The sequence below is a fragment of the Lepisma saccharinum genome, chromosome 26 (genome assembly GCF_977018435.1).
Source record: "Lepisma saccharinum chromosome 26, izLepSacc3.1, whole genome shotgun sequence".
NCBI classification, from domain to species: Eukaryota; Metazoa; Arthropoda; class Insecta; order Zygentoma; family Lepismatidae; genus Lepisma; species Lepisma saccharinum.
The window spans coordinates 1,074,317-1,094,270 of record NC_139254.1 but is presented as its reverse complement, the minus strand read 5'-3'; the positions used below and the strand labels follow the sequence as shown (position 1 = coordinate 1,094,270).

The 19,954-nt window shown below is 39.0% G+C and overlaps 1 protein-coding gene across 3 annotated transcripts in view; it reads left to right on the top strand.

Annotated features, from left to right (window-relative positions):
- LOC145979436 (zinc-regulated GTPase metalloprotein activator 1-like) overlaps nt 1-19,954 on the top strand; it is a 180,669-nt gene that overhangs the window by 52,618 nt on the left and 108,097 nt on the right. For all 3 annotated transcript variants that reach the window (XM_083112329.1, XM_083112331.1, XM_083112328.1), the window contains exon 6: nt 2,006-2,043. In XM_083112329.1, coding sequence (XP_082968455.1) covers nt 2,006-2,043 — 38 coding nt within the window. The remainder of the gene's footprint in view (nt 1-2,005; nt 2,044-19,954) is intronic.

Here is a 19,954-nt window from a genome sequence, read left to right as displayed (position 1 = left end):
AGTGTTTCTATTATGAATAAGTTTTTATTTAGTTTATGCTTTATTTTAATATAAATCAATTAGATTTCATAGTTATTTTTGTCTTGCATTCTTGTTTTACTTTTTTGTGCATTTTGATGTATCCACACTAAATTGTGTATGTTTTCGATATTATTCTTAGTAAAGTATATTTGAGATTAAAAGTAATTGCTTATCTTTTGTTTGTTGTAACAAAAACTCTCCCCCCTGGAAATTTTTGGTGGGGGGATTTTTGAGGTCAAGATTGTTGGTGTGGGGAAATCCCCCCCCCCATCCCCCCAGGATTTCGCACCCTGTGAGAAGCCCTGGGAGATGCTGATCATATCACCTTCACGATGGCGTGAATGTGTGAAATCATGCCTCCCCCTTCCCCTCATGTGTCTCAATAGCATGTTGCAATGTGCGGAAAATGCTTCACCATTTCCATGGCGAGGGGGTGGATCAGTGGCGTAAATAACAACCCTGCAAGAATGATAAATTAAGGAGGACCGATAGGTCCCAATAGTTCAATTAATTAATGATTGGAGAGGTTTAAGTAAAAACATCAAAGAACTCGAAATATGCCAAATTCACTTGCATGCATGTGTGACATATAGTGCCATAAGGATAAAGATGTACAAAAAATGTTGCAACAAGGTCTGCATAAATGGCCCAAAAACATTAAAATACTTTTGTCCTGCTATTCAAAATGAACGTATTCCACTGGCTTCAAAACAGATGTTGAGTGGCATAATAGATGGCACCATTTCCTCCCTTATTTTGGTTACAACCAAAGATTTTACTAAAATTGATCAAATGTCAGTTGTAATAAGAAACGTCAATATTAAACCTAATGTGTCCATACCTTTCATACCAGTTTTTACCTTGATTCAATTTGCATGTATGTATTTTCATATTTGTATGTACCTAATATAAATGTAGGCTTGATTTAATATTTTATAAACAAGTACACAACTGAAAGTTGCAGGGGGCGTAGAGCGTGTTAGTTATGCTACTGGGGTGGATCACACAATTTGACCCCACTACCTGGAAAATATGTATAAAAAAAAAAGCAGTAAGCTTATTATGTTCGTAGTCAATAACAGAAGTAAAGTTAGTTAATTAACATTCTACCAACATTATCCAAGACAAAAACATTAGTTTGAATGCAGAAGCCAGGTCAGAACACCATGTTTTGGTACTCTACAATTTAATCCTTACTTAATGGCTAAACCCTAACTTGAACCAAGGGTGTAAAATTTGAGGGGTAGAAAAAACTAAAACTAATTCAGGCGCCAGCCCCTTCTTCTCAAGAGCCAACTTTAGGTGGTGGGGGGGGGGGAGACAAATATGGTCTAAGAAATCCATGAATCCACTTGAGATAAAGTTACACATTTTGAAATATGATGTTAAAATATTTAGTTTATTAATTAATGCGAGATTGGAATGAAAGTAATTAATTCTTGCACCAGGGTGACCTTCCTGAAGAAATTTCCATAAGTAAACTCGACATATTAAAAAAATATATATTTTTATCACTGAATGGCGACCGGGTTCCTTGTATTTTTCTACCCCTGTAAAAGGTAATTAATAACAAATTAGGATAACCATGCATTTCATTATATTAATTGTGTGAAGTGGAAGAAAATGAAGAAAAACCAATAGCTGACTAGATATTTACTAATGTGTGTATCAAGTAGAAGAGCCTCCCTAACATTAATGATAGTTTGGCACAAAAATTATGTATAGTTATAGTATAGTTTTCAGTAATTTTTGTAGTTATTATTAACTTCTAATATGAATATTTAATTTTGTGTCAATGGTCTGACCTTCCTTAGAAAAATTTCTGTTGCTGCCCATAGGCTTTACCTTTACTCTCTCAATATCAGTAAAAATGATTGGTAGATTCTGTAATTTGTAAAAAATAAATTGATAGCTGTGCTAATGTTTAATAAATATTACTTGTATATATTTATGCTAATACTTATTTTTTTATAATTTTCTTCAGGCATTATCACTGTCATGGACTGCAAGCATGGATTGAAGGTAAGAAGCTTATTTCAGGGTTGCTACGCGACTGGAAAACCTGGAAAACAGGGAAAAGTCAGGGAATTTGGTTGGTCAGGGAAAAGTCAGGGAATAGTCAGGGAATTTTGCATATTTTCTGGAATTTACGAGCATTTTGGAGTTGCAGGAGAACCATTTACAAAATGAACGAACTGTTCATTTGCAGTTCCAAATTCGGTTGTTGTGATTCCAGTCCCCCCAAAATATTCAGTTCAGAAACTTGTTCCTCTCGTCATTATAACTTCTAGTCTGTTACATACAAAATTATGGTTCCTGGCCACGGTGGCTCAGTCGGTAACGCGTCTGACTACCATGCTAAATGTCCCGGGTTCGATCCCCGGCCGGTTCAAATCCGGGAACTTTTCTAACGATGGAAGCGGTCCCGGTGCCCACCCAGCATCGAATAACATGGGTACCTGGGGGAAACCCTGGGGAGGTAAAAGCAGTCAGGGGCATGATGCTGATCACTCACCCCCAATCACGACCGGATCAAGAAAGTGTGGGGTGTTACCCCCACACCCCCTATACGCCTTCATGGCGTGGTGCTATGTACAGGGGAGCACTTTACCTTTTTCGCATTTCGATTCTATATTTATTCACTCTCGGATCTTGGATCCGTTCATTTTGCGACTCGTTCTTCTGAACCTGTTCAAGACCGGAATTTGGAGAGGCGTGAGATTTTTCCTTAGAGAACAAGCTACTCAAGACGAAACCTACGCACCAGCCACCCTCAGAATTTCTTAAAGAAAAATGTTGCTTTAGCTTTGTGTGTGGTGAGGAAATTTTCTTTCTTCAAGAACACACCCGTTCTCTTTTGATATGTGAAGCGGAGCAGGTTGGTGTTCGTTCAGTTCATTGGTTTTGGATCTGCAATAAAGCTTGAAGAGCAGAATTTCACGTAACTGGCTGTGGTTGACGTCACACTGGATGGGTACGGACGCCGAGTAAAAACAAAGGGACTCAGTACTTCGTTCCCCCCATGAACCCATTCTGTGAATTTGAGTCCTTCGTTTGCGACCCGTTCAGAAGTAACCTGATCAACTGGTTCATTTGCTCGTTGTCGTAGTTTTTACATTGCAGAGATGTGTTACACCCGATAAATTAGTGATTTTATGCAGTATCAGTAACGTCATTATTCGAATATGCACGTGTTTTGTGCATGTAGAACGAATTTATTTTTAAAAAACTGGTGCGAAATAGAGGAATTAAACGTACGCTGGTCACACATCGTTGTTAGGTTAGGAATGTTGGTTTGATGCCGATAGTAATTTTACGTATTTTTTGCATGTAGAATGAAATTTTGCTGAAAAGTGGTGAAAATGGGCCCAAGTTCCTTTTGTTTTATTACGATTTCATCATGCTACAAATGCAACTTTTACATGGTTCGATTTCGATTTATGTCTGTTAACGCATACTGCAGAGTTTTAGCGATTACTTAAGATTTTGTCAAATACGCTTTTGTGGTTAGGTTAGGAAGGTCAGGTTTGGTTGTCTTAACAAGTAAAATAAAGACCCTGTACTAAGGTTCCAATTTATTTCTATATTCAATCCCACTAGTTTACGATACTTACTGTCGCTTGTCAACCGGAGAATACCTTTTCCGTGGGAAGCGTGTATGATTGCGTAAGGTCATTCTGAAGTTGTTTTTTTCAAGATAAATAACTTTTGTGTCACAATGAATGCCAAAATTCTATGGTAATTAGTCTTCCTGCTAGGAAACTTTGAAAAAAAAACCCATCATAAAACATTCGGAACTGTTACCTTTTAGTAGACAGATTTCGATATTTTCCCGTAATATAAAATTGGTTCCAGCATGTGGAAAACTCAAATAATGGAGATTTTTGATTCCAAAGTATGGCCTGCATATATATTTCTTTTAGGTGTATGGTTGGTCACCGGCCCCATTCACGTTCTGAATTTCCGAAATATGTACTATTTTCAATAAATTAAAAAATATAATAATTAAACTTATTTCATATTTTCTAAAGGTACATGACCTAATTTTGTGTTGGTTCTCATTTGTATTGATATAATTGAGCTTGTATACAAGTTACATTGTAAAGCTTTGATATATGCCACATTTTTTATTGATTTTTTACACCACCTTAATTGTAATGACTTAGTAAATGGGGAAGTACAATAGTTATTTATTTTTTCATTGAATAGCATTATTCAGCTAATAACTTTGTATATATTTATTTTCATAATAATTAACGTGCCTGCATATTTAATTGAAAAACATGGTTAAAAAGCAAAAATCATGACGACAAATATGCCTGGAAAAATTTCATTTCTGGTCTGGAAAACCTGGAAAAGTCAGGGAATTTCATAATCAAAAAATCGTAGCTACCCTGTTATTTGTACACTTAAGCATGCACTAGCAACAGTAGGCAAAATAAGGTTAATTTGTTGTTTTCTCTCAGTAAGTCATAATTGTCAAACTATAAGCTAAGAGTTGGTGTTTTAAGTCCACTTTATGCACAGTAAGGCTAATCGGGACTGGACCTACAGTTTAAAGTGGGATCTGAACCACTTGTGCCTCCACAGGGTATCGAACGTGGGGCCTCTTAATTACAAGGTGGCGACGAATTGTCAAACTATGTTAAACATGAGAACATGTTCTTTATTAGAACTAACTAAATTATTTTTTTGGATTTGGTTCAATCTGAGGAAGACCTTGCTATATGGTTGAAACATCATGTTTATACTGTCTTCATTTGACAAGAAATTCGGCCTTCGTCATCATTTTGAATGTTTTATTAAACATGGAAACAAGTCTTAATAGTGTTATAATTAAAAATTAACTAAACCTTTTTAATTACTCAGTCATTTGACACATTTTCTCATGTATCTTGTAATAATTTAACGGTATTTAAATATATTTGTTAATATGCTGCTTGTAAAAATGTACCTGTTCAGTACTTACTTGTTGAATCAAATATTATTGATTATTTGTTGTGGCACATTAGCATCCAATCTTTTTATAACTGTTGACAAAGACACAATTATTGGTAATTTTTTATGAAAACATTTGAAGTGGGGTCCTGGCTTTGATACCCGGTGAAGGCACACAGTGGTTCGGATCCCACTTTAAACTGTAGGTCCAGTCCCGATTAGCCTTACTGTGCATAAATTGTACTTAAAACACAAACTCACTACATTTCAATCCAAGTGGTATAGCACACATTTAATGCTTTCGAACAATCGGAGAGAACCACTACAATACATACCAATAACCTACATCAGCATTGAATGGGAGATGCTGCCCTCTAGTTATTTATTCAAAGACCCCTTAAGCTCTCCTAAAATTTTCTTAACGTCATGTTAACATTACGATACAATAAATGGTGATTTTGACACTAAAATTAGCTTTACATCCCTCAGAAATGATCTTCCACATTCCTCGAATGGAAAATCATGAATTAATCTCTGCTGTCGTCTGTAAAATGTGTTGAAGTGTTGAATATCTATAGATTTAGTATCTGTAAGTGCATTGTTTTCGTTAATGGTTCCATCATGAATGTGATTTCACAGGCAATCTGCACAAATTTCTATTCTAACCATACCATACCATTTATGAGCTACCGTGGCTACCAAATGGAAGACCCGGGGCAGGTGATCTGGACCAGGAAATTTTCCATTCATTTCCCTGTTTCTGTGTGACTCTGAGGACCATCCATCATTGTATCAATGAATACCTGCGTGCAACCCTGGGAGGTAAAGGTGGCCGACCAGGTGTGATGCTGGTCACATCATCACAACTATGGCGGAGATCAAGAATATGTGGGGCTCGACCTCCACAGCATCCCATATGCCTTCATGGAATATGTGCACATGCACATATACCTTTACCTTTACTTTCCTTTAACATTTAACATTTGAATTCATTCAAGATATATATATGCAGTATTTGTGAACAAATTACTAAAATGGAAAGTACTAATTTGAATTCTAAGTTAATACATTCCCAATTGATCTGAAAATTTATGTAAAAGTACCTGGAACATGGAAAAGTCAGTGAATTAAGTTCTTTCTGCAAATGTGTTCCTCTTGTTTTGGTTAAGTAAAACGTGTACGGTAGTTTGTTTATTGGTGTCTCAAGTTGCTCCTCCGAGGTCTCTTTACCTAAATTGGAATGAAGTTCCTACACAAATAGGCAAGTTTCACCGATGTCATCGGAATACATATTATGGGATGAAGTTGCCATGATTGCAAGCCTGCTAAGTAAACAAATGCAATCTAACATTGGAGCAGGGGAGATTTAAGACTTTGCTGAATCCAGTGAAGCCATTTTCAAAATGTCCTCTTGTTTCGATAATCCACAATGATATTCCAAAATATGAAAAATTGTGTCTCCTTAGAATTCCTTCTAGAAGATTTCACGTGAATGTTCATTTAGTTCCTTTCACTATTGTCTAAATATTTGCAATAATTGAATAGGCTTACATAACCACGAAGCTATTGCAAATATCTAGACAAGAGAAGATGACATACACAAAAACGGAGACACTTTCAGTTGACTGGGCTTTGAACTTCGGGATATGCACAATATCAGCCATCCAGGCAATCTTGAATTCTGCTCTGCACCATGGAGATGGCCTGCCACAACTATCAGCTAGGCCTCTTGTGCATGTCAGCATTTTGCTGTATTTTCAACAAGGAGATGATTCTGGACCACTCTGGAATCAGTAGTTATCCTTTCAGCTGTGAAGAAAGGATCCTGGAAAGTTCATAGTTAGGTTGAATTGGGAAGTATATTAAAAGCGATTTTTGGCTAAATTTCTAAATTATGAAACCTTTCCAAAGAGTGTACCAGTCTGCTGCTGAAGGTCTTTGTGAAGAGACACTTCCATCTTTCTTTTGTTTCTTGATGAGAGAGGTACAGCATGTTAAGTGGACAATTTTTGAACTCTGCACCAAAGTTCTCAGGTTCGAATCCAAGCCTGTACATATTTGTCATTTGTGAGTGTCCCTTCATCAATTTCATCTGATCATCACTCATTCTCATTGTCTTAATTAGCTAAAAGGGGCAGAAAAGCAATGCTAAATAGCAAAAATACAAATATATACCATGCGTCCATTTCGATCTTCAGCCGAGAGATCGGGAGAAGCGTGGCGGGCGGCGCTGACGGAGATGCCGACATTTGCACCCTGTAATGCCCGCTTATTTTTATGGACATATGCAGACATTTATATAAATATTGCAAAACGAGCACTAACCTGTGTTATAAGAGTACGGTTTTAATTTTAGTATCTTAGTAGCTGTATGTGCCGATGATTTTGACACGCCCACCTCTTTTGAAACACGGCGTAGAGGTTTGTTTGGAGAACGTTCTAATGCTGCACCAATATCATTGAGTTTTGCTTCGGTTAGAATCCGTCGTTTTTGCTTAGGTGTTTTAAAATTTAACGATCCAGTTTCTCGTAATTTAAGGACAAGATGTCTAACCGTATCTCTTATGTGGAGGTGAAACGCCTGGGAATTTCTGTACAAATTGCCTACACACTTCTCGACACGAGTCTGTTTTCACATAAGTGTCATTCATAAAAATTCTTTGTTCTAACGTGAACCTTGCGGCTGGCATTCCAATCATCTAACTGACACAACACACATACACACTGCAATAACACAAACAAGTAACTGCAAGTAACCAAGAATAACACTCTTGCGCACAGTACGAAATTAACACGATCTTGGTTTACATTAGCTCGCCACTATATTCACAGCTCTGTCTTCATCTAGTCGCGAAGGAACAAAAAAAACTCTAGCTCAGAGATTTCGGATTGCAAGGAAGCTCACGAAAACCATTCACTTTTAACGGTTTCGTCTGTAGCGTAATCTTGATACAGTGTTGCACATTCGAACCTCCAAACGATTCCCATTGCCACAAAACTCTTTCAAGGATATAAACTTAAGCATGACGTTACTGGTCAAAATTATGATTAAAATGTTTTATTATCTGTAATAAACAAAAAACTGATGATGTTCTCCTCGTCAGAGATATAAAGATACATTTCTGAATTCGTTATCTTACTTAATAACTTCCCTAAACGTTTCGTATGCGACAATATTCTTAGTTATTTTAATTGACTATATACACCATTCTATTTACTTCTTCTATAGTATTTAGACTCTTCTTTTATATATTTCTCAATTTACTATACTATATATAATCCCTTCTATACTATACTATATATAATCCATTCTCCGCTCCAAGTTTTTACAATTGCCTTTGCTCCTTTTATATAGCGTGCTGCCATCTCTCGTCGATTCCGAGAAACCATTCCTCTTTGCAACCTTCATTGGGTCATCGAAACTGGCACGTGACAGTAACATAGTTTGAACTGGATCAAGTTGATTACAGGATACAGATATCACTTTCTGGAAAAATCGAATTCTTGTTCATACCATATTTGTTATTACACATTTTACAATTCATGAAATTTAAAGTAATTTGAAATTTAGAATTATCTATATTGAATTTAGAGCAATGTTTGAGAGCTCTCGATTATAATATGATTAATTATAAATTATTCGTCTTTGCCATCTTGTTTACGTGTTCGTGAAGACTGGTGTCTGCTAACAGTGACTCTGTCAGCTTTCGTTTGGGTTTGGCTGTTTTCGAGAAGCTCAAAGCTATGAAAGGCTGAGCTTTTCCCCAGAAGTGTTCTGGACCTATTTCCACCTGGATATCACCCTTCACCATGTAATGCTTCAGGTATGTTGGGTTCCCATATAGTGGCCAATGCGTGCCATGAAGCTGCTGAGCGAGTTTTTGGCCCTACATTTTCAAGAAATCTACTAAATAATGCTGAAACATTAAGTACGTGAAAAAATATTTTAATAGTTATTGGTTATATTGCATCTGCAGCTCTTTCTTATGCGTGCTGTCCACTTGAACCCTGGAACATTCTGCACAACTTGAGGCGTTTGGAGCAGGTACAACTAATGTGAAACTTTGTTATGGCTATGCAACAAAGAAAATGAGCCCTGTGGCCACCAACTGATACCAGTTTCAGATGAGCTCCTGAGGAATAGTACTCTTGAAGACCCACGACCCGAAATTGTTCATGTTATTGCTGACAATCTTGGTATTCTCTATACCACTTTTGTTTGGGGGCACTGATGCCATATGAATTGACACCAGTAGTGTGCGCCCGACCCTGTGGCCGAGTGGTTAGCACATCGCGTTGCGACGCCAAGAGTCCCGGGTTCGAATCCCGGTCGGGCTTGGTTGTTTGTGAATGTCCATTCATCAATTTCATCATTTCATCACTCATCCCCATCTTCGCAAATTAGCCAAGAGGCACAAAACGCGAAGTAAAATAAACTAAATCAATCAATCAATCAACCAGTGTGCAGGTCTTGTAGGCTGAGAAATGAACAACAAGAATTTCTGCATCTGATTGACATGTCTGCTGAAAAATGGATATGATACCCTAATCATAAATGGTCACCACAATGGGTGGATAGTGATCAGAATCCAGGGAACTGTCCAAAACCACACCTACAATCATAAAAGGTGCTGTTGCTTGTGTGGTGGTCTACTGTTGGAGTGATTCAACATGTCTTCCTCTCTTGGAGCAAGACTATCACTGCAGATCATTACAGTACTGAAACGTACTGTCGACTTGTTCGCCGGTATCCTACAGTGGTCAGCAGATGTGGTGTCCTCATGTTGATGACCATGCCAAGCAACAAATCACACAAACCCTCGGGGATTTGCAATATGAAATCGTTCCTCACATTTCCTCGACTCATCCCCAATGATAACTACCACCATCTTGATCACTTCTTGACCCCCCTTCCCCCTGAAAAATCAGGCATGCAGTTGATATCTTTGCATCTCATAATCCTGATTTCTTTCTCTGCGGAATCCAGTCGACAGAGCGATGGCAAAATTAAGGGATGCAGGAGAGACTACATTGAGTAACCAGATTTTGTTGATGTCTACTTTCTTCCCTATCTTCCACCAACCAATCAAGAAAAGGTGAGACGTGGGCTTGGTAGGAAGACTTGGTCCGTGTTCTGACTGTCATCAGTGATACTGACAAGCATGACTTACATCTAATCTCTCTGCGTGATGCTGAGCTTACTTCGTGCCCATGGAATTTCTGCAAGCATTGCCAACACCGCAAGCCCATCATCTGCAAGGTCTTCACAGCATCCAAACTAAGTCTCAGGATCCATTGTCGTCTTTAAAATGTTAAAGATATTCAGACCTGAAAGAGATGAAACAACAGGTGAGTGGTTCGCAGGCTATATAGCACCGATGAGGTGATAGAAACATTTACAGGATGCTTGTTAAGAGACCTGGGGGAAGGCCAACTCGAAGATGGACCAGAAGGAAACGGCAAGGGTGATTGAGACTGATTTTGCCCAGGATAAGGAGAGATGGAAAAATGGCTGCAGCAATGAACCTACAAGTTTAGTAGGCTCTCTCTCTTTCAAGAAGTCATGTACAACTCTACACCGATAACAAAGTATGTACAATAAAAATAAGACAATTCAAGACAAACATAAGTATAAAATCTATTTGATTTATATTAATAAAAAGCAAAAATTAAATGAAAACTTAAACATAATAAAACAATCTGAACTATTTTTCAATTCATTCACATATTTATCCAGCCGGTAAAGGAATTAGTTCATCCCTTTACAAATATCTGATATACATGAAAGTAATGTATTCCTTTATTCTATATATATTTATTAATAAATATTTAGTAATTGACTTGTGCATGTAACATAATACATATGTATACCATATAATTATATATATAAGGTGCCATCAAATGAAAATGTCCATTTCCATGTACAGAGTTTATTACTGACGTTGACTACACATATTCGCCATATGAGGTAAGGCACTTATCCCACTTGGGTACCAACTGATGAATGCCTTGGTAGAAGAAGTCCTTGGGTTGTGAGGCAAACCATTCTGTCACTGCCACCTGCAGATCGGCGTCCGATGCATAGCGGCATCCTCTGAGGTGTTTCTTCATTGGGCTGAAAATGTGGAAATCACATGGACTCAAGTCAGGACTGTAAGCAGGGTGGTTCAGCACTTCCCAACCAAAGGAATTCAACAGGTCCTGTGTTTGAATGGCGACATGGGGACGAGCATTATCGTGCTGTAAAATGATGCCTGTGCTGAGCTGAGAAATATCGGGCAACAACATCAGCCAGCAAGATTGTGGTGACCGTATTCTTCAATGACCGTGGTCCCCTGCTAGTGGAGTTCCTTCCAAGAGGACACACCTAATGCCAACACATACTGTGAAACACTGCGTCGTCTGCGGACAGCAATAAAGCATAAGCGACCTGGCAAGCTCAGCACAGGCATCATTTTACTCCACGATATGCTTGTCCCCATGTCGCCATTCAAACACAGGACCTGTTGAATTCCTTCAGTTGGTACCCAAGTGGGATAAGTGCATTATCGCATATGGCGAATATGTGTAGTCAATGTCAGTAATAAACTCTGTACATGGAAATGGACCTTTTCATTTGATGGCACCTTATACAAAGGAGCCAAATAATGCACACACACTTGAACAGCTGATAACTCGCATACTATTCTGACGTTTTCATGTGTAATCAATTTTTAATTGGTGAAGTCAGACTAAGCTTTGAAGAAAGGAAATTTATCCTAAAATACTACTGGAAGTTTGAAAGCGAAGTAGAAGTGCTAATACATTTTAAGAGTGAATTTCAAGCAGATACACCCACGCAACTTACCATCTGTCGAATTTAACCACATGGAATTGTTCAAAATGCCAACAAGAAACATCCCGGAAGACCGAGCCACACAAAGCAAGAATTGTTGATGGAAACGTATCGCCAGAGTTCAGGAAAATCTGTGCATCAAATGGGTCGTGAAATAGGAATTTCAAAATGAAACAACCATTGTATTTTGAGGCACTGGTAATGGAAGAGTTGCAATCCAAGAAGAGTCTATGCTGTCAGTGCAGATAATGTGGACGGGAGAGTGCAGTTTTGTGAGTGATAATTTGCAGGCATGTATCTAGAAATGTGTTTCAGGGGAAGGGGATCCGAACCAAGTGTCTCAGGAATAATAATAATAAAAATGTTTAAATTAAAATATAATTATATTAAATCAAATTAATACTAATTACAATACATAAATTAATATTATGTTATTATTACACGATTAGGTAAAAATACTGTATAAGAATAGAGCTATGACAGCGCATATTCATTACGTAGCTTACCTGTAGTTAAGATCAGAATAATTTACATAAAAACAAGTGCCCTGGCAATGAAATTAATGTAAAATAGATAAGTTGTTGAATATTTATCGAATAACAAAAATGATGTTACATATAGTTGGAGAAAAGTAAGTTTCTGATTAATATTGTATGTGTATTGTTTTGAGTAGCAGTGTACATAAATCATCTTTGTAGTGTCCTTCAAAGCCGTATGATCCCAATATAATCCTTGTCTTTCAATAAGTTCAGAGGAAATTATACAACAAATGCAAAAGGAGTATATTTTCATTTAATTTTCGTACTTAATAAGTCTTTCGGGTGGAAGGGGGGGGGGGGTTCCGGACCTCCTAAATACGTCATTTGTGTCCTTCAAAGATATATGATCCCAATATAATCCTTATCTTCCAATAAGTTCAGAGGAAATTATGCAACAAAGGCTAAACGAATATATATTTCATTATTTAATTTTAGTACTTGATAAGTCTTTCGGAGGGAGGCTCCGGACCCCCTGAACCCCCCCCCCCTCTTAATGCGTCCTTGGATACTTGGTAATCTATGCCACACAGAGGGATTGAACTAACAGTTTCAAAAGAATACGCTCTGCCTACACCAGACTTCACGCCACTAGACTTTTCGTATAGAAACACATAATAAAATATAACGTTTACAGCACAAAACTGGCAAAAGTTGATGAATTGAACGCCGCAATTAAACGTGAATACAAAAAACTCCGAACGAAATTATTATTGATGTTGGAGATTCCATTTCTTCGCGTTTCCCAGCAGTGCCTGGACCAGAACGGTCATCAGTTTGAAAACAAACATTAGAAATGAAAATTATTAATAGATTATTTTAAATTTTGAAAATGAACTGTCTTAGTTCTTATGTCACCGACGTTATAATCAACCAAAGTGTGTGTACAATTTTTGGCACATCCTGTATATATATATATATATATATATATATATTTGTGTGTGAATTAAGATTCCCCTTCCCCCCCCCCTCCCAGTCCTAAATGAATTCGCACCCTGGCACTGTATATGCTGTGAACTATAGTGCGTGCCTTACAACTTGACGAAAAGTTCTTAAATTCGTAACCCTACCCATCGTGTAGCTTACTCGAAACTTGGGAGGAACTTTGAATGTGCCATGAACGATTTTGAAAACATTTCCGTGCAGGCGAATTGAGAGAGGGTGGGTGGGCCCGGCCCGGACCATTTCACGGTGGGCTTCCGATCGCAATTAATCCAATCCCGTGCAAACACGCGCTCGGTCCGAAGCGAGTAAACGCGACGGTTCTTGGAGCAACGCGGAGGAGTCTGTGCGTGCAAGTCTTTTGCGTGTGCGTACGCACGCACGGCGGAGCCTTTTATCCCGGAGAGAAGGGGAAACGCCGGAGCGGTGATTGAAATTCTTGCGTCTCTTTTGTGTGCGCGATCCCAGCTCGTCTCTCGGTGTTTTCGGAGCCACGAGCATCCTTTGGAAAAAGCTACCGGGAAGGGGGGAGGGTATATGAACCTCGTTCGCTTTGCGCGAAAAAGTCAACATCATCACTCGGTGCCCGAAGGTGTCGCGAATACTTCGGCTCTGACGCGCTTTGTGTAATTTGGCGAAAAGCTCCGCCTCTCGTCCCTCCCCCCTTTTAACCCCTCCTCCCCCCGCGTGCCACTCTTGGCTGCGCGCGAGGAATGGCGGCCGACTATCGATGTTTGACCCCCCTCCCCCCCGGCGCACCATGGAGCAGCGAACCGCAAGCGATTGTCAATATTTCGCCTGCGAAATAAAAACCTGCCTTTCTGAAGTAACGTCCTTACTTTTAGAACTGAGTTACTTTGTTTGCAGTAATAAGAATTCCATCCAGACAGTCCAGATCTTCACCTAAATTATTCACCCTAAATTTGTCCCCCCGTGCCGTTTTAAAATAGGGTTATATTTAATAGTACAGCAGTTCTACCTTTTATACCTTGGCCACGCTATCTCCCGGCCCCCATTCACAACGCAGAAAGGTTATTTTGACAAGATCCTGTTTCCCTGCTGGCTGCTTCGGGAAGAAGGGATTCTAAGGTTGCCGCTTCTTGCCCAAACAGGGGGCCTAATTGGCTGTTTGATCGCAAGTTGCTTCGTAGGTAAACACTGTCATAAAGGCGTTCTAAATATGAAGCATTTTCATGGTATTTTATTCAAATTGTAGTTGAAATCGTTCATTTTGTAATGGAGTCAGTGTTTTGTTGCGAAGTTGTAATATAAAAATTAAACTTCCCGTTTGGGGATGTTGATATTTGTTGTATGTGAAGGTCCAGTCAGTGAATATGTGTAATGATATACGTACTTGTACACAGGCTTCTGTTTGTATTAAATTATAATCTTGCGAATTCTCTCTCTCATTGAATTTAAACGCATTTAATACTACACCATTCCCGGTCTCCGTGTTTAGTGAAATGGTCAGTAATGCGCTGCGAAGGCAGAGGGTCCTGGCTTAATCCCTGATCAGGTCACACCTGAATATATCATCATGTGTGGGCCTACCCGATGGAGTAGTGGTATAATCGTCGCCTGTTAATCAAGGGGTTCTGGGTGGTGGAGGCATATAGTTGTTCGGATTTCACTCTGAACTGTAGGTCTAGACGCGATTGTGCATAAAGTGGATCAACTTCTTCATTCTGCTTGTTTCATCAACAATTTCTCAGTGCGCTATGAATCCAGATGTCCAGGATTCAAATCCCTGCCTGGGCATGAGTGTTTTTTTGCGAGTGTCCCTTAGTCAATTTCATCACTCATCCTCAAATTTGAGATTAACCAAAAGTGGCAGAAAAGCGTAGTAAATTTAACCAAATCAAAACAAAAACCATGAACAATTTCATCATTCATCCTCATCGTCGTATTCTGAAGTAGAGAAGTGACGTAAAATAACGAATGTAGAACTAGAAATGTGTTCTAATAGTAGAAATAAAATAAATTGACAATAAACTAATATTTTATTATTTCTTTATAATTATCATGTTCTTTACTTTCTTTACTTTCATTAGTGGCCGCGGTGGCTCAGTCGGTAATGCGTCTCACTACCATGCTAAAGGTCCCTGGGGGGGGGGGGGGTAAAGGCGCTCAGGGGCATGATGCTGATCACATCACCCCCACTCACGACCCCCACACCCCCTATACACCTTCATGGCGTGGTGCTAAGCACAGGGAGCACTTTACCTTTTTTTTACTTTTACTTTCTTTAAGCATTGTGTATTACTAACACAATTTGTATAGCCGATCCCCGTGGCGGAGTGGTTAACACATCGCGCTACGACGCCAATGGTCCCGGGTTCGAATCCAGGCCTGGGCATTGATATTTGTGTTTGTCCATTCATCATATCATTACTCGTTCCCATTTTCGCAAATTAGCCAAAAGTGGCACAAAAGCGAAGTAAAATAAATGAAATCAACCAATCACAATTTGTATAATATCAAATTAAACATATGGATTCGAACATTTCTACATTAGACTCCATAACACACACATAAAATCAACTAGTAACCATGACAACAACAATATATCTATAATTGAATTTATGCCGGTTTCAGCCATGGCTGCACACTCAACTTTACCAATAATATATAACAATAATAACGGTTGTCAATTAATTATTATTTCTCTGTCAATTTTTTATCAACTGCCTGACCCTCACCTTACAAAAAATTCTGGACATGTCCATTTTGTATCCGCTGGAAGGATTTATTCACATGTTGACATGGATTCTTATGAAATATGAATAAATATGATCCGCTTGGAGAGGTTGTAGTATTGAAAGAGAGGGAAATCGTTTCATATTGGAACTGTTGTCGTCCGTCTTCCTCCCCCTCCCCCCCATCGGTTTGTCGTCGCTGTTTGTTTTGCTGCAGCGTCCGAGCGCCCTCATAAGAGGCAAAGAGCCTTTGTACAAGCCCGGTGCCTTTTTCCAATAACATTTATTGCCAAACAAGGGAGCCTCGCTTGAGGTCGGCTACGGGTTTGCCCGCCGGCCATGGTAAACATGTAAAACTCATTTCGGGCCTTGTCGAACTTCGCCGCCGCTACCCCCTTCCTCCCGCCCCCTTTTTTTTGCCTGACCTTTTCATTTAATTCGTGTTTTTCAGTCTGCCCGCATGTAAAAATCAGAGAGGAAAAATGCTCCCGTGTCGGCGAAGGGGAGGGGGCTCGATTTCCACCCCTCCCCCCGCTGGTTAGGAAGCTACGTCGCTTTTTCCGTGTTCTACAATGTCCGCCCTTGTTTCCGCTTTCAGACACGATGGGATTTTTGCCTAATTTTCGGATCTCGTGCTTCGTGTAGGGGTCGCCGTGCAACACGGACGGATTATTGCAGCGTTTGGAGGACAATAAGGCCCGATTGTATAAAGCAGTTGATCCTCGATTAGCCAGTAAAATCGATCTGCAGTCACGCTGAACTCTGATTTTGTGTTGTATAAAAGTTGAACTGAGATTAAGTCCATGCGATCTGCGGTCAAAGTTGACCCGCGATTTTTCTTCGATCAGCAGACATTGACCGTAGTTCAGCTGTTGTAACATGGCTGAACTAACGAATATTTGCTTGTAAAATGTGTTGCAGAACGTATGCGGCAAGACGGGAGAATCCATTCATAAAATCCTGTTTCCATAATAATACAGAAGCAGCATGCACAACGAGGTGAACAATGATAAATATTTCTTCCATTTTTCTTTCTTTCCATATATCGTGTGTCATTGTTATTTACTGTTTGAAATACCATGTATTTTTTTCTTGAAATTTCCTTAAATGACTGCAATAGCATGTTGTAACATTGTTTGATTTCACGATCAGAGAATGGTAACTTGAGAACAATCAAGTGTTGATTGATACAAACAGAAAATATGACCCGCTTACGTTTTCTTGTTGATGTCATTGTAACACTTGCGTTGGGATGAAGAGGAGGCCAGGTTCACGGACGTTAAAAATATTACAATTTCGCTTTACTGCATCCAGCAAAGTGTCATTGCAATTCAATTTTGTCCGCAGAATGGAACAGAGCATGTGACTTTGGCTGTAGTGTATATATCTACTGCTTATGAACCGAGCACGTTGCATTTTAGTTGGTAAAGCTTTCTCTCCTCCTGATAGCCTATATAAATAACACATACTATCTTATTTTATTTCGAATATTATTTGTTTTGGGCCATAATTTACATCCGAGAGGACAAACGCCATTGTTGTTTCAATATTTATTTCCATTCGGGAAAACGCAAACACATTTTGCATTTCACAAGTCACAACGTATACGTTATTCAATTAAGTGCAAGGAAAATTTCGAATACTACTAACAGGAACTAATGGCCCACCTGTAACAAGTCATCGTGTAATCACAAAATAAATATAATAGACATCTCCTCACATGAACAATAGCTCCAAATTCGAGTATAAGAAAGTTGTTATATCTCTTTTTAGCATTAAAAAGAAATACAGATTTTTTTTTTAAAAAAAATCCATTTATGCAAGCATATTTTCTCCCCTTCGCAACCGAGAACCGATAGTTGCTTTCGTTGTCAATGACAAATCATCCACGTGGAACTCACACAAGGAATAAATGGCCGTCTAGTATGTGATTTAACTAAATTTGCAACATGTTCGAGTATTTAGTACGTCCAGCACCTCAGATTTATTCTTTATTCAAATATTCAATACATGCATTTTCCGAAACCGACTTTAAAATGTTTGCTGTTCAGTGTTGGACAATTGGCAACATCACAGGCACACTAGCGACATGTCAGGATTTGCCACGTTGCCAAACGTATTTCTTTGACCCAAGATCAGGATTTGATCTAAGATCGACAAATCGACAGTTAGCTTTATACAACATTATAGAAGCCTGAACTTAGTTCATTGCCAGATCGTAGGTCAAATCTGATCTCCAGTTAGTGATGTTTATACAACCGGAACTAAGGCGAGCAACTTTTCTTAATAACGGTTCTCTTAAAAACCTGCGCGATTATCCTGTATGTATGCAACCACGCAATGCACATTCATGGTTGCCGCTCACTTATTTCTCCCTTTAGGACAAGCAAAGCACGCTATGCAAATATCACCATGTTGTTATTCACTGTATATTTGTAAGCAACACACAATTATTTTCTCTGTAAGTCATTATTATTTTTAATTGCCTTAAGGTTTAAATGTTTGTGAATGCATATAATTTGCATATTTCATCAACAAAAAATACTAACTGTAGCATGTGTGCTTCACAGACAAAGGAAGTCAAACTTTGCTACATATTTAAAGCGTTGCATACGTAACGCACTTTCGTTAATACTTGTCATTCATTCAGACTATTTAGTCATACCCAAGTTTTTTTTCATTTGTTAGCAGACACCACAAAGTACTCCGTAATTCTATTAAGTCAGTTCATTATGAATATTTTAATTCAATTGCATGTCTAGAACCTTCTATTTTATGTGTGAATGTCACACACGTAACGTTGAAATGCCCCATGTCTCTCCCGCGATAGAATTGATTGATTTGGTGCTTTTAGTCCATTTTGTGCAAACTAAGGCTCGCCATAGAAGTTCCCGGTTTCGAATCCAGGCCTTGGCATGATGGTTCTTTGCTAGTGTTCCTTCATCAATTTAATCTAATCCATCACTCATCCCGGAGCCGCGGTGTTCTGGTCGGTAGGGCGTGTGACAGCCACGCGGGACACCCATAGGCTATTCCATTCCCGATGATTTTAAAGTCTGAAATATTTCCGACCTTGTCCCTCCATGAAGCGGCTCTGGGGTTCATCCAATCTCTAATAAATGGGTGCCTGGGGGCAACCCTTCCGGGTGATAAAGGCGGCCGGAGGGTGGCGCTGATCACATCACCTTCAGTAATGGCCGAGATCGAGGCCATTGTGGTCTGTGGGGCCCTACATCCACATGGCACGGTGCAATGTGCACGGGGAACTTATCCTTCAACCTCATCCCCGTGATAAGGCAATTATGGTATAAAAGCGATGCTAATACATTATTACATACAAATATACGAGTAGTTTTCTTTATTAATTTTTAAATATAAATTCTTAACTGAAAGTGAATATTTGAAGTCGGGGATAGGCTACTTTATGTAGGTAAGGGGTCCCGGCCTGGGCATGGATGCTCTTCGTGAGCGTCCTTCCATAAATTTCATCATATCATTACTCATCCTCTTCTTCGCGATTAGCTAAAAGAGACAGAAAAGCGAAGTCAAAATAAACCAAATCAATCAATCAATATATTTGGTTTTTGTTGGCGACGTCCACATTTCACGCTGTTAGAATGTGATATCCTTGGACTTGCATGTAGGTTGATTTTCCTTGTCCTGGTAGGACGCGATGCAGGCTCCTTGCCATTTGACATGGAACGGGAAGGAAAACAAGTTTGCGAAGACGAGAAACATTGGATGGAAGTTCGAAGAGTTTCGGTGAAATAATGGATCAGTTGTAATGGAGAAGTTTTGGAGATTTCTGAAAGTGAATTAATTGCTTTGTTACGCAATGTTAAGTGTTTGGAAAGATTTCTGATGAGTTCGTGAGCAGAAATGAAGAGGCAAATGAAAGTGAAAGTTTGCCTTCGAGTTAATTAGTACTATTCTTTGAAAAGAAACTTGTGAAGGATTCGAACTAAGGTGACGTAAAAGGAAATACA